The 16,785-nt window shown below is 38.3% G+C and overlaps 1 protein-coding gene across 1 annotated transcript in view; it reads right to left on the reverse strand.

Annotated features, from left to right (window-relative positions):
• Positions 1-16,785, reverse strand: part of LOC134309206 (dedicator of cytokinesis protein 2) — a 235,737-nt gene that overhangs the window by 27,643 nt on the left and 191,309 nt on the right. Inside the window, exons 27-34 of the mRNA XM_062990847.1 lie at positions 8,249-8,347; positions 6,839-6,933; positions 5,698-5,773; positions 5,478-5,578; positions 4,477-4,535; positions 4,187-4,335; positions 1,994-2,079; positions 974-1,130 (exon numbers count right to left, since the gene is read on the reverse strand). Coding sequence (XP_062846917.1) covers positions 974-1,130; positions 1,994-2,079; positions 4,187-4,335; positions 4,477-4,535; positions 5,478-5,578; positions 5,698-5,773; positions 6,839-6,933; positions 8,249-8,347 — 822 coding nt within the window. The remainder of the gene's footprint in view (positions 1-973; positions 1,131-1,993; positions 2,080-4,186; positions 4,336-4,476; positions 4,536-5,477; positions 5,579-5,697; positions 5,774-6,838; positions 6,934-8,248; positions 8,348-16,785) is intronic.

A 16,785-nucleotide genomic window follows, 5' to 3' on the forward strand; every position in this document is an offset into this window, starting at 1 on the left:
CGGTTTATCCTGGGGGAGGGACATTTCTGTGATTGGCCAATGGACATGCAGTGAGGATACTGTGGTGGGCCAATGCACACTTCAGGATTATTATTCAGGAATATTTAAAACAGAATTTATTTTTCACTCTCTCAGCGGCCCACATACAGAGCGGCCCACCGGGAAAACTCCCGACCCTCCCGATGGCCAGTCCATCCCTGACTGCAGACCGGGAACACCCCACAAGAGCTGCAGTTTTAGAGATGCTCTGACCCAGTCGTCTAGCCATCACAATTTGGCCCTTGTGAAACTCATTCAAATCCTTACGCTTGCCCATTTTTCCTGCTTCTAACACATCAACTTTGAGGATAAAATGTTTACTTGCTGCCTAATATATTCCACCCACTAACAATGCCGTGATGAAAAGATAATCAGTGTTATTCACTTCACCTGTCAGTGGTCATAATGTTATGCCTGGTCGGTGCATATGTGCACTATTTATATGTGTGCAGACACACCATCTGCAGGAGTCAATCATAATAACTAATAGGGCATGTTACAGATTTAAATGACATTATAGTTATAATGACATATTACGGAATTAGTAGGCTTACTTGCTTCATGTTATTTTTTACCTAATTTTAAGAATACTTAGCAGTGTGTCTTACTTCACTTGTAGATGTCTCCAGACCATTGAAGTAATGTGAGTAGAAATGGTGATGTATGGTGGTTAAGCAGTGAAACAGCAGGATGTACTACTTACCCCTTTAATTACATTAAAAAAAAAACTAAGATTTTGGCCAAATGATTTAACTAAAACAGAAAGAGAACGCCTAAAAGAGAATGGCGATAGAAAGAAGGTTGTTGGGCAGCTTGACACCTCCGATCAATGCATAGCTAACTGGACAGCTGGAGACTGACAGCACAGTTATCAGTTTCAGTGACAGATAAAGCTCTTTATTTCGACACGCATGTGCGGGTGGCTGAAGCTTACCAAAAGATTGACGGTGCAGCTCATGCGGTTGTTGCGGCTGTCGTCACTCATCACGGTGCGGTAGTCAAGGAGACGCTCAAGAAGACCAGTCACCAGGGAGACAAAGTTGCGGACTTCCTTCAAAAGGTTCGGCCGCTCCTGGGCACACTCTAATAGACTGCAGATGGACAAACAAAAACTCTTTACTACATTTGTTTACGATTAGTTAGAACTACAACTAGTTGGAGTTAACTAGCTAAATCTTAATACAAAATAAATGTTAACTAAGTAAATATAAAAATAATAAATATGTACAACCTCAAATCAGAAAAAGTTGGGACAGTATGGAAAACGCAAATAAAAAAAAAATGCAGTGTTTGACAGTTTGAACCCAAGATATTTCATGTTTTATCTGCTTAACTTCATTTCATTTATTAATAAACATCCATTCCTGCATTTTGGACCAAAGACGAAAAGGACCATCCAGACTGTTATCAGCAACAAGTCCAAAAGCCAGGGTCTGTCATGGTATGGGGCTGTGTCAGTGCCCTTGGCAAAGGTCATTTACACTTCTGTGATGGCAGCATTAATGCAGAAAAGTACATTGAGATCTTAGAGCAACTTGTGCTGCCTTCAAGACGTCATCTTTTCCAGGGATGTCCATGCATTTTTCAACAAGACAATGCAAAACCACATGCTGCACACATTACAAAGGCATGGCTGCGGAAGAAGAGGGTACGGGTACTGGACTGGCCTGCCTGCAGTCAGGAATGTGTCACAGGCCTGTAATGCAGGAATGGATGTTTATTAATAAACGAAATGAAGTTGACCAGACAAACCATGAAATATCTCAGGTCCACAGTATGTTTGGAGACTTAGACTGTTTAATTATAAATGTAAAACAATGGCAACTCTTAATGCATCCTAATGCATCATTTATGATTTCATTATGATACAATTTACTGCAATATAGGTATTAAATAATCATAACATCCATCCCTAGAGAGACAGAAATAAAAATGTGTGTGTGTGTGTACATACATGGTCTGAAGGAGTTCCATGTATCTCACATCTCCTCCCCCTCCTTCAACCTCGTGATCCAACTTCAGAATGATTTCATTCTCAAACTAAGAGACACAGAGAGAGAGAAAGAAAGAGAGAGTGAGAGAGAGAGAGAAGGGGATGGGTAGATGGAAAATATTAGTTGACTGAGCATAACATTTTCATTATCTGTTAGCCACACACCTAAACACCCACACACCCACATACATGAATATGTATGTATGACAAATTAAGCCATTCTTCTAAGTAAATACAACCACTATTGTTTTGATGACAATGAATTTTTTTAATATATTTTTGTTTATGCATTTTCTCCCCTTTTTCTCCCTTTTAGCGTGTCCAATTGCCAGATTGCGTCATGCTTCCTCGCCACCAATGCCGATCCCTGCTCTGATTGAGGAGAACAAAGCTAACCCACGCCCCCTCCGACACATGGGCAGCATGCCGTATGCATCTTATCACCTACACTTTAACGAGTGCAGTGCAGCTCAGCTTTGTGTACGGAGAGACACACCCTGAGAGCACTCTTTTCTCATCTCTGTGCAGGCGGCATCAATCAGCCAGCAGAGGTCGTAATTGCACCAGTCATGGGAGAGAGACCCCATCCGGCTTAGTCCCGCCCATATCTGAACAACAGGCCAATTATTGTTCATGTGGCCGCTCAGCCTTAGCCGGCAGGCAGAGCCGAGATTCGATACGATGTATTCGAGATCCCAGCTCTGGTTCCAGCGTGTGTTTTTACCGCTGCGCCACCTGAGCGGCCGATGACAATGATTTTGATTTCTGTATCTGAAACCATGAATGCCTCACCCTGAAAACAGCCTACACAACATGATCTTTTTAACTTCGCAGCCACAGACAAGTGGTGGGCATGGTTACAGAATCATGCCCTTTTGCTTTGCTGTTTATGGCCAGTAATTAAAGCATGGAAGCACAATTGACATGTCAGTTTCCCTCAATTGACAGTCATCTGTACCTGGTTGAGCATTAATTTGTTCCAGGCTGTAGTGTTTCTTTTTATCACTCTAGTGTGGTACCATATTGTGACAACGAGTATCCAGTTTGCTCTGTCACTTTTCGATTAATTTTCTCCATTGCATGCTGTGGATGTTTTGATTTGATATTGCTTAGTTTGTTTCCGTTATTTTGGCTTCTTCTGCCTTGTCATGCATCCCTCTGGCTCAGTACTGAGCCTAGCCCTTGGGGGGTACCTTGGGTGATCACATAACCTCTAGCATGCAGCCGGCAACCTATCCCAGATCGGCCTCACCCGATTACTGATTGTTTCATAGTCTATTTAAGCTGTTTGCTTTGTTCAGTTCGTTGCGAAGTATCATCTTTAATTCACAGTGCATACCAAGCCTTATTATTGCTCATTGTACTTTCTGGTTTTTGACTTTTGGCCTATTTTTTGACTTTTTCTTTGGATTCCCATTTTTGTGTATGTTTGTTTGGTTATCGACCATTTGCTTGTTTCTGACTATGCCTTTGGACTAGCCTCATCTGCACGCGCGTGTCCTTCTTTGGCCTGACCCTTACATGCCTTTTTCCATTATCCCTTTTGTTTGAAGCTTTTTAGTCACAGTGTTGCAAGTGATTTAGAATGTCACTTGCAAACCAGGTATTTTTGTTCAACATCAATGCATGAGAAATACACAAAGTCTTCCAAGAAAAGTAAAGGCTGTCATAACTCACAGACGTAATAACAACAGCTTCAGTTTTGGTCAGTTACATGTTTAAACCAAGACTAAGCTTAGATCCACAAGATCTGTCTCCACTAGCAAAGATCACAGAAAAGAACTTCTGCATCACTGCCAGGTAGACCCACAAAGACCTTAAAACTCTGGAACAGGACAGATCAACACAGCAGATCACCTGTGACACAGGGTCTAAACATCAACATACCTCTCTTAAACAAACTATGGGCAACAAACATATTCAGCAACTTCAGTGAGAAGCAAATATTGACCAAACAACCTTTTGTTGCTTTATATCCAGCAGAATGTGTGAGTTATATATTGGAATTTATAGCCACATGCAGTGACACCAGTGTCAAATCCCTTTTTTGAAGCAAACATCATCAATTATAATAGACCGTTGAGGGAAAAGAGAACGGTATGTGTGTGTACACGTTTAAAGCTTGTGTTTGTGTGTCTGTGTGTCTATGCTTACTTTCTTAAAGTGTCCAGAGTGGTTGTGTTCACACTGCATCATGTCAAAGAAAATGGGTATGGTAGCTCTGCGCAGTTCTTCTTCAGGAATTAGAGTCATCTCCAGTATTGGCCCCACCATGCCAGGGATAAAACAGATCTTATTTACCTCTAAACAAACACACACACACACACACACACACACACACACACACACTTGCAATGAGCTTTGAAACAGACACTTAACAGAAAGTCAATTAGCTTCAGAATACAGAATGTATCAATTATGCACTACCAGAACACTTAACATACCCAGCTTGTACCACATGTCTCTGATAGCAAAACCAATCTTCCTCCTCATGTCTCCATATCTAAGTAACAACACAAAGAAAAAAATAAACAGTATATAATGACTAAGCAGATCACATTGAGGTGATTTGGGACACCCCTTCTAATTACTGAATTAATGTGTTTCAGCCACAACAGTTGCTAATAGGTGTAATAAATCAAGTATATGAAGGAAATTTTATGCTTCTAAATTGGCAGCAACAGTTATGAAACAAAGACTAGGTTATTTTGCCACAGTAATTAACAGCTTGTTTGGAGGAGAAAAGGTGAGTAATTTAAACCCAAAACCACTGCACCATCTGTCAAGAAACGTTTTGCTGAAACTCATGCATTGCAATAAAAATAAATAATGAAAAAAAGCCCAAATGTTTGCTTTTTTTTTTGTTTATTTTTGCATTTTCTCCCTGTATTCTCCCAGTTTAGCGTAGCTAATTTGTCTTCCGCAGCTGGAGACTCTCATCCAAGCACGGTATATATGACTAACACACGCTCTCCCTGACATGTGCGCAGTCCATCAACTCCTTCTTATTCGCCCATACTTTGGTGGATTTGACCATAAGGATAGTTTCGTGCCCAAAGAGCCACGCACTGATCTCCGCGTTCCTCTACTTCTGTACACGCACCTCAGGCTACTAACCAGGGTCCTTACACAGCATCAAAGACCCTGTCCCCTTTTTAGTCTAGTCTTTTCTCACACAGCAGACTTTAGTGGTCAATTTTGTCAGCTGCAGACACTGCCAACTGTGGTCGGTAACAGAGCTGTGTATTAAATTTGGGTGGTAAACCCAAAGTTTTGAACCTAGAATGCAATCAAGTGTTTTAACAAGACTATGATTAAAAGTACATAAAACTGGTTTTGGATTAGTTAAATCAGGCTAACATTAATTTAAATAAATGGCAGAAAGACAGTCATGACATACAGAACATGCTACATTACATAGTGTGTGTTTGTGTGTGTGTCTCACTTTGCCAGAATCTTGTTTCTCTTAGTGGGGGAAAAATGCTGCAACTGCAAAGATTCCTGGGTAATAAATGCCACAGCCAAATGAAAGTAGTTATTCCACAACTGCAGTAGGAAAAAAAATATATATAAGGAAAAGGTTACTTTTTCATCTTAAAAAAAAAATAATACATTGTGTATCAATCAATTATGGCAAACATTAAGAAATATACATAAATCTGTACCTGCACTTCAAAGTCATTGTCAAGGAATTTGTGATTCATGGTATCAGCGTAGGTATTGATAGCTCTGAGAAACACTCTGAAGAATTAAAAAGCAAAACAATTTAATTATCAGCCAAACTGTGATAATCTTATAATCTGTTGATCAAAATCAATTGTTAATACAAAGGATCTTCAAAAAGTTTCTGCACTTTTATATTTTGGTTGGAAACGGTGAGGCTGGGAGGAGTAGTAATTGGTCGTGTCTGAGAGACTGAGAGAGAGCTTATAGTCCAGATTTAGCACCATCTGATTTCCACCTTTTTGGATGCTCAAAGAAGCTTTAAGGGGAAGAAGATTTTAATGTGATGATAATGTAAAAGCAGCGGAGCATCAGTGGCTACACGATTAATCAAAAACATTTTTTGCTGATGGCATTAAAAAGTTGGTACGACGCTGGGAACAATGCATCAGAAGGTGACTATGTAAAAAGTGATGTCATTTATTTTTAAAATTCTTAATAAATAGAGTTAAAAAAGTGTGGAAACTTTTTAGAGAACCCTCGTACCTTGCATATTCCAAGTGCCTTCCAATCCTTCAATCCTGTTTGAAAATGCTTGCTCACCCTTACTACTTTACAGGTTTTAAAACTTAAGAAGTACCTTAAGAAGTAGTGTCAACAATTAGTGGCTCTTTTATCAGCCTCATCTACCACATGCAGTTTAGGACAAAAAAGACAAATCAGTAGCAGGGACAACTTTCTTGCATGGCAGCCCATGATTCAATTGCAATGTTGTTGCAGTGTTACACATGTTCCAGCAGCTTCTAAGTCAGGGCATAGCTATTGAATTATGTGTTGCATTTGGCTATCCAAGTATTCTCTCAGCATAAAGAAGAAGAAGAAAAAAAAGATTTTCCTCAATGTTATTAAAGTTAAACCAGTTCCAGGTACTTTATTGGGTGAAGTCAATTCATATCGACTCAGATAAATCACTATCTGCCCATGCCACAAAATATGGTTTACAGTCAATACCTGTCTACATTCAATCTGCACATATAGTATAAGGTAGGTGGCAATAAAATGGCCAGTAAATGCTACTAGAGAGTAGAATTTAATAAAATGGTAACTGGATGCAGATCATGTTTCAGCGATGTGTCTGATTACCTGTTCTGCACCATGATCATGGTGACCCAGTCAGAGGGATATACGTGTTTGCCGATCAGATCCTTAAACAGCATAAATGTTTCCATTAAGAAGTCCTATAAAAGTAGAAAAACAACAATTACGTAAGTTATATATGTTAACACACATTTTCATATAAAGAATCATCAGTGGGAATACATCAATTATTTTGCAGAGTTATTAAAATGCACATGACACTGCACTGTAGCCATTAAACACATTATAATTACAGCATGACAATGCTGTAAAGGCCTGGATGTCATGCATTTTCTGAAATGATCAGGTATTTTAGCTTGTTGGGAATCTAATAAAGACCTAACTATTACCCCAAAATGTTTTATTTATAAAAATACAGCTGGATTTCATAGATTGTTTCCCTAATTGACTATAAAAGTAGAAATGTACAAAAATAATGTCCTTAGATTGTGACCCAGTGTTCCTTTAAATACTGGGGAATGCTTGACTTCAGTGGTAATGTTTAAGATGAGTAAAAATTATATTCCCTGGTTGGTTAAAACAGTAATTCATTCATTGTCTGTTTTACCACTGCTTTATCCTATTTAGGGTTGCAATGGGTACAATTCACTGAGCTACACTGGGAAACACCTCGGACATATCGCCAGTCTATCACAGGACAACACACTCACACACACACTTTTTTATTAATCTCTAATTAACCTGACTGCATGTCTTTCAACTGTGGGCGGAAACAAGAGCTCTCAGAGGAAACCCATGCAGACACGAAGAAAACATGCAAACTCCATACAGAAAGGAACCAGGCCGCTTTTCCTGGGAATCTAACCCAGGATCTTCTTGCTGTGAGGCGACAGTGCTACCCACCGGGCCACCCATTGGTTGACAACAAACCAATTAAATTAGTTTAAGTAGTTAAATAAGTAACCAACAGGGAAATTATTGTTTTTTTATATTTATAGGGTGTTATTGGTGTTGAGTTCTTTTAATGTTTGTTTGTTTATTCGAATTTTAACATCATGTTTTACACTTTGGTTACATTCATAACAGGAACGGTAGTTACTCAATTACACAAGATTCATCAGTTCACACAAGGTTATATCGAACACAGTCATGGACAATTTTGTATCTCCAATTCACCTCATTTGCATGTCTTTGGACTGTGGGAGGAAACTGGAGCACCCGGAGTAAACCCACGCAGACACGGGGAGAACATGCAAACTCCACACAGAAAAGGACCTGGACCGCCCCACCTGGGGATCGAACCCAGGACCATCTTGCTGTGAGGAGACAGTGCTACCCACTTAGCCACCGTGCCGCCCTTAATGCTTTGTTTAATGATCTGAAATCATTCAATGTAAAAAAACAACCATGTAAGTACACACAGGTGTATGTGTGTGTGTGTTTGCATGTTCTCACCACTAGGTCACTAGTGCCATTGAAAGTTTCTATGTAGCTGCTATAGTGTTGATCATCCATCTGACTTAGTACAGCAGTCATGCAGGCCACCACCCGAGACTAGAGAGAGAGAGAGAAAGAGAGAGAGAGAGAGAGAGAGAGAGAGAGAGAGAGAGCGAGCAAGGTTAAATTCACACATCAGAGGTTAAACAGTTACTAATTAAAAGCGCTGGCACAACTTTGGAAGAAAAAATTGAAAATAACAACAAACTTCTCAGTTAACATGTTCATTTATAAGAATCTATCTTCTCTCCCCACCCTCTATCCCTGCCTATCTCTTCAATACTTTTCCCTTATTCCCTGATTAGGCATGACAGGCATGACTTCCTATATCCCAGGATTAGGTGACATTACATAGAGCTAGAAGAATAATAAATGGAACAAAAAAGGGGGAAAAGGTGATTGATATGTCCATATGCTGAGATAAGCTACGCTAATCTGCTAATTCAGCATGTGGAAAGCTTTGCATGTGGCTGCAGATATGACTTGAATTGTCAGGTAAACCATGTTTGGAATCTGTACTCATCAAATCAGCTTAGGCTCAAATACAACTACAAACACCCCCCACAGAGAACAAAAATGTGACTTTAATCCAGCTTTACCTAGAAAGGTTAACCCGAGTGGAATTTAATATCATGTCTTTTATACTGGATGTCATTATCACCTCACTGATAAAAAGGAGTTTATAGAGGAATTTTAATTAAAGGCCAAGAGTATATTATTTATCACCTTATTAAGAACCTCCAAGTGGTTTCTTAATTAAAATACCACAATTACTTTAGAGGTGAATCAGGCCATTGGCATTCAGATTTAAACATCAACAGCCTGGACTTCATATAATAAAGCATAAAAGGCTTTGATAAGCACATGGTATATGAATCATTTTATGCTGGACAATCCAACCAGTGAGAGGCTTATACAAATAAATAGGGATGCAGGAATGATTAACCATTTCAGGTTTCCTTTCATTTTCAATGATATATTGATATCAAGGCTGCAAGTTTAAACCCATGCCTATCCAATAAATTAATAAAAAAAAGGAGGTTGGAAAGAAGTCTGCAAACTTTACACGCGGGGGGGGGGGCTGGAGCCTATTCCAGCTTTTCAATGGGTGCAAGGCACACAATAACACCCTGGATGGGGCGCCAGTATATCGCAGGGCAGACACATATACACACACCCATTCACCTATAGGGCAATTCAGTGTCTCCAATTAACCTGACTGCATGTTTTTGGACTGTGGGAGGAAACCGGAGCTCCCAGAGGAAACCCACACAGACACGTGAGAACACGCAAACTCCACACAGAAAGGACCCGGACCGCCATGCCTGGGGATCGAACCCAGGACCTTCTTGCTGTGAGGCGACAGTGCTACCCACCGAGCCACCTTGACAAAATTTTAGTTCAATTCAATTACAGTAGTGCAGTAAAGTACTGTAGCAGATCATTAATTGATTCATTTTAAAACTACTCAATACATTTAAAAAATACATTTGTTGTATACTTGATGTTTTCTAATATTAATTAGATTTGGAAAAAGTATTTTTTTTTTTACCTTTGACAGTTTAGCCTTGTCACTTCTAAACTGTTCACTTTTTTTTACTCACTAGTGTTTTTGTTGTTGTTAAGTCAGCGTGATTTATTGTGTTTAAATCAAACCAGTGGTGTTTATCCCCTCTCTGTGGTTCAAGAAGGCAGATGAAAAAGCAGTTATGGTTTAAACTAACATGATTTCAGAATACTTGTGAGAGGTGGTCTTAATCTGATTTTAAGCACAATTTAGTCTAGTTAGATTACAATAATAAGTTGTTTAGATCCTAAATTTAGAAAGCAGGACCAAAAAACTATTTATTGTTACTCATGAGTATCACCACACTTATTAAAAAGAACTTTATTGTAGCGAAGGCTAAAAAAATAAGATCATTTAGAGCTGAAAGCTCCTATATAGCCCAACCATAAGTCTGTATAGGAACACACTCTTAAATAATGATATATGTGCCATCAAAGGCAGTAATAAAACCACACCGTAAAAACCGATCCATCTCTGTCCCTTTCGTCCTCACTTTCAAATGCATACATTCACAGAAGTGGTGGAGAAAAAGCAGTAAAGTGAAAAGTAATCTGTATTACATAACAAATCTCATTAAATAGAAGAGTTATGTATATGGGCATATGGCTTACCCTGCAGAATGAACACATTACAGATGTGTGCACACATACACAAACCATTGTGCAATCTAAGCTACACACATTTCTGTGTACTATTTCTGTTTAGTGGTTGTGTAATTACAACATTAAAATCTTTTATTCACCAATGAAGTACTATAGGTGTAATAATACAACACTATCAATACAGTGTATACATCTTTTAAGTAATGCTTTTATGAATTATAGATATTATTTTTTGTTTTTTATGCATTTTCTCCCCATTTTCCTCCCGATTTAGTGCACTCAATTTTTGTCTTCCACTGCTGAGAGATACCAGATTGCATCCAAGGAGAGCACTTTGCTGTACACACCTCTTCCGACACGTGCACAGCCTTCCTCTTCTCGCCCCTGCATTCTGCACAGGCGTCTCTTCTGCCAATCAGGGTCCTTACACAGCGTATGAAGTCCCACCCACCCACACAAAGTCCGGTCCCCACCCTGCAGATACGGTGGACAATTAGTATCTGCTTTAGGCACCGCCAATTATGCCCGCCAGATGGCACCCAGCCGACCGGTGGCAACACCGAGTTTCAAACAGAGGAGTTCGGAATCTTGATGCTGGTGTGCTAGCAGAATTATAGATATTATTATTGTGCTAGGTTATGCCACAACACACTTATTTTGTAAAACCAGTCAGATTAATGTTTAATTTCTGCAACAGCTGATTAGATGTTAAAAACATTTTTGTTTCTTTCCCCACACATCTCTAAGTTTACGAAGACCCATCATTGCTGACGAGCCTTGAGAGACCATGACTATCCATTTAGACTACTACGCTTGTCCAAATACAGTCTTAGTAATTTCTAATTTGGTCAAATTTTACTGAAAAATGAAAACTGCTATACGCCCTTCTAGCAATAACAACATCAGAAAAAAAAGTTGGGACAGTATGGAAAAATAAATACATAAATAAATAAAATGTTTCTTATATGTTTCTTCTTGTTTTGTATGGACAGCTTCATTTCATTTGTTTACATACATCCATCCCTGCAGTATAGGATTGTTGTTTCATTTATTCATTTTAAAATTCAACACATATTTTCTTTTGGGGACTGGTTAGGCCTGCAGGCAGGCCAGTCCAGTACCCGTATGCTCTTTTTCAGTAGCTATTCCTTTGTAATGTGTGCAGCATGTGTTTTGCATTGTCTTGTTGAAAAATGTATGGACGTCCCTGAAAAAGATGTCGTCAGCATCAAAAAATCTTAGTGTACTTAATTTACAGTATATAAATTATCTTTGCCAAGGGCACTGACACAACCCCATATCATAACAGACCCTGGCTTTTGGACATGTTGCTAATAACAGTCTGGATGGTCTTTGGTCCAGAGCACACAGCATCCATACTGATTCATCTGACCACAATACACATATCCTCTGTATGATGGGCTATCTCAAAGAAGTAAATATTGATGTGATTTCAAACAGGTAAAATCAACAGGTATTTTAGCAAGGATAGAGATAGATAGATAGATAGATAGATAGATAGATAGATAGATAGATAGATAGATAGATAGATAGATAGATAGATAGATAGATAGATAGATAGATAGATAGATAGATAGATAGATAGATAGATAGATAGATAGATAGATAGATAGATAGATAGATAGATGTTCAATAATTACAGTAATTGATTTGTATACTGTATACTCCCAAATATATATAGTATGTTTTCATATATTTGGAAATATAAGGGGGTTGGGTTAAAGCCCAGTGATGGATCGGCTTCCTGTTTAGGGTATTCCTGCCTTGCGCCTAGTGTTTTCCATTGAAACTAGACCCGACTAGGATAAAGCAATTGATTAAAACGAAATTTCAAAATGTTTAAGTGGTAATGTTAATGATAAATCACAAACCACAGCTTTCTTTAAGCTGAATTACAGCTTGTGGGTACAAGGCCTCAAGGTCTCATTATTCATATTTTTACACTGACACTTTTGGGCCAGGTCAAATTAAAATAGGCAAGTCCAGTCCTTCACTAGGTTAAGCCAATCCCCAAGTGCCCAAAGAAACAAACAGATGGTAGTTTCTGATGGTACAAAAATAATGGTTTTGGTTTTATTTCAATCATGGAAATAACACACCTTAGTCAGAACCCATAATGACACATCTCTGAGTCTCTCTCTCTCTCTCTCTCTCTCTCTCTCTCTCGTGCGCATGTGCGGGTGTGAGCGGTGGAGCGTGGTGAGCGGCGTGGTGAGCGTGAGTGGCGTTATTTGCGAAAAACTTTTTCTTTAGTTTGTTTTGATTAAATTAATTTTGAAAGTTGCGTGTAAGTGTTTGAGTGAGAGCGCGCGTGAGTGTTTTGTGTGTGTGTTTGTGTGTGTGTGCGTGAGGTGCGCGGGGAGTCTGCTACCGGCATTTTTGCTGGAAGCATGGCTTTCCCAAACACCCGGTGCTTTGAAAACTTGACACGCCGGTGTTCTGTCGATTTATCCTACCCATCGATTTGTCCTACTGAGCATGCGCACATCGGTTTTGACTCGTTGCGGGGAACGCCTATAATTCTGTGCTACCTTTGCCTAATTTATTTGTTCTAGCGGTTAGTAACGTATGGTTTCGTTTTAATTCTTTAAAAAGTTTAAAGTTTAAGTGTATGTAATGCTGTTATTATGTGACTTTAAAAAAAAAAAGCTATATAAAAATATTCAAAGTGCTTAAATGAGCTGTACTTGATTGATTACAGTTAAATAACTGTGTATCTTAATAATGCTGTGTTAACGTTGTATTTAACCACGTTTATACATGCCTTTGGTAATTTTAGATGCGTTTTTCATACATCTAGAAAAGCCAATCATTTTTAAATAACCATCTGCGACCTTAACATTATGACAACACAAAATGTATTAGGTTATTTTTCAGTTTTGTGCTTTATTAGCAGTTCAATATGTACAGTAACGGTTGTTTGAAGTTAAAGTTGAGTTTAAAGTGAATTACTGAATGAATATGTTGAGCATTTATTACGTTTTTTATGTACTCAGTTATTTGTATATGTACAACTATTTTTTGCTGCTCCCCTGTCAGTTTAGTTCTAATTATTTGAGATTAAGATGTTCTTCGGGTTAGAATATTATTTACTACAAAATCAAAATGTACATACATCATACATACATCATACACACATACACATATATATATATATATATATATATATACATACTGTATATACATATAATACTCACTACATAGCCAACACTACATATACACACTACATAGCCAAAAGAACTCGCTTGTAGTTCTACAATTACTGACTGTAGTCCATCTGTTTCTCTGCATGCTTTGTTAGCTCCCTTCATGCTGTTGGTCAATGGTCAGAACCCCCACAGAGCAGGTATTATTTAGGTGGTGGATCATTCTCAGCACTGCAGTGACACTGACATGGTGGTGGTGTGAGTGGATCAGAAACAGCAGTGCTGCTGGAGTTTTAAAATACAGTGTCCACTCACTGTCCACTCTATTAGACACTCCTACCTAGTTGGTCCACCTTGTAGATGTAAAGTCAGAGACGATCGCTCATCTATTGCTGCTGTTTGAGTCGGTCATCTTCTAGACCTTCATCAGTGGTCACAGGACACTGCCCACAGGGTGCTGTAGGCTGGATATTTTTGGTTGGTGGACCAATCTCAGTCCAGCAGTGAGGTGTTTAAAAACTCAGCACTGCTGTGTCTGATCCATTCATACCAGCACAACACACACTAACACCATGTCAGTGTCACTGCAGTGCTGAGAATGATCCACCACCTAAATAATACCTGCTCTGTAGTGGTCCTGTAGGGGGTCTGACCACTGAAGAACAGGGTGAAAGCAGGTTAAAAAGTATGTAGAGAAACAGATGAACTACAGTCAGTAATTTTAGAACTACAGAGTGCTTATACATGATAAGTTTTTCAGGATGAACTCAAGTTCATATGCATGTATAAATAGCTGGAGGTAATATTGTTATTGAATATTTTAAACTAGTTAGAATTTTGCTAAACCAGATTTTGCCACTGTCTCCATTAATTAATAGGAATTATAAAGCCAAGTGAACTTCATGACAGCAGGGCTGAGTGGTGATTTAAGACAATGCAGAGGATTACTGCATAAGTTGCTCCATGCTGCAAGACAGAGCTGACAAGAGCATGATTGAAATGATAGATATTTAGAGCAGCTATATTATACAGATATACAGATATATTTTATCTAATTTTACCTTTATTATTAAAAAGTTATTGTGAACATTATTTACTGATTTGTACAGCATTGTTACCTGTTTTACTCAGGTGCAGTGTGACAGTAGATGGGTACATTTTAATGTGCAGAATATAACAAATCACACCCAAAATACATATGTAAAAAATGTAGACACATCCACCAGAGACTCAGGATGTGTTGTTGTTAATAAACTAGTTTAAAAATTACACAATTATTTGAGATGTATGGGCTGTATAGTGGCTCAGTGGGTAGCTTTGTTGATTCACAGCAAGAAGGTCCTGGGCTCCATTTACAGGTGGATTCTTTCTGTGAGAAGTTTGCATGTTCTCCCCATGTGTATGTGGGGTTTTTTTTCCGGGTGCTCTAGTTTTCTCCCACAGTCCAAAGACATGCAAGTGAGGTAAATTGAAGATACAAAACTGTCTCTGACTGTGTTTGATATTAAATGTGTGAACTAATAAATCTTGTGTAATGAGTAACTACCTGCCCTGTCATGAATGTAACCATGATGTTAAAATCCTAATAAATAAATTAAAAATTAAGATAAATGTCTGAGAGACAGGTCAATAAATCAAGTGTGCTACCTATCATTTGTAATAAAATATAAGCCCATCGAGATGTGCTAACACTATTTATAATAAGACATAGATCTATCGAGATGCGCTGTCTATTGTTTATAATAATATACATACCTATCGAGATGTGCTACCTATAGTTTATAATAAGATACATACCTATCGAGATGTCCTACCTATTGTTTATAATAAGATATAGAGCTATCGAGATGTCCTACCTATTGTTTATAATAAGATACATACCTATCGAGATGTCCTACCTATTGTTTATAATAAGATACATACCTATCGAGATGTCCTACCTATTGTTTATAATAAGATACATACCTATCGAGATGTGCTACCTATAGTTTATAATAAGATACATACCTATCGAGATGTCCTACCTATTGTTTATAATAAGATATAGAGCTATCGAGATGTCCTACCTATTGTTTATAATAAGATACATACCTATCGAGATGTCCTACCTATTGTTTATAATAAGATACATACCTATCGAGATGTCCTACCTATTGTTTATAATAAGATACATACCTATCGAGATGTGCTACCTATAGTTTATAATAAGATACATACCTATCGAGATGTCCTACCTATTGTTTATAATAAGATATAGACCTATCGAGATGTGCTACCTATAGTTTATAATAAGATATAGACCTATCGAGATGTCCTACCTATTGTTTATAATAAGATACATACCTATCGAGATGTCCTACCTATTGTTTATAATAAGATATAGAGCTATCGAGATGTCCTACCTATTGTTTATAATAAGATACATACCTATCGAGATGTCCTACCTATTGTTTATAATAAGATATAGAGCTATCGAGATGTCCTACCTATTGTTTATAATAAGATACATACCTATCGAGATGTGCTACCACTAGTTATAATAAGATACCTATAATTTATAATATGATAGACATAATTTTAATAAGAACAGATCGATAAAACTTAAATATTTACTACAGGAATACATTTCGATAGGGTAGGACAAATCGACAGATAGATCTATAAATCTGCGCTACGGTAGGAAGTTTCGATAGGGTAGGACAAATCGACAGATAGATCTATAAATCTGCGCTACGGTAGGAAGTTTCGATAGGGTAGGACAAATCGACAGAACACCGGCACGGTGTGAAGGTTGAGTGCCGGGTGAATGTGGAGGAGTGCTGTTTGGCTGCGGGGGTCGCAGTCGGCTATAATAACATATTGTCTGCATCACGAATGAACAATGCAGTGGTGATGTTTCTGTCTTCTGTGGAGAAAGCAAGTGAGCTGGTTCAGAATGGAATTGTGATTAATGAGAGACTTGTGCCTGTTTTACCCCTCAGTACCCCATCTAAAAAAATTACCATCTCCAATGTACCCCCGTTTATTTCTGATGCGCTAATAGCACAGGAACTGTCAAGGTTTGGTAAACTTGTCTCCCCTATTAAAAAATTACCCCTAGGCTGTAAATCACAACTAGTTAAGCATTTGGTGTCATTCAGAAGGACGGTGTTCATGGTG

Source organism: Trichomycterus rosablanca, chromosome 1, assembly GCF_030014385.1.
Source record: "Trichomycterus rosablanca isolate fTriRos1 chromosome 1, fTriRos1.hap1, whole genome shotgun sequence".
Classification (NCBI taxonomy): Eukaryota; Metazoa; Chordata; class Actinopteri; order Siluriformes; family Trichomycteridae; genus Trichomycterus; species Trichomycterus rosablanca.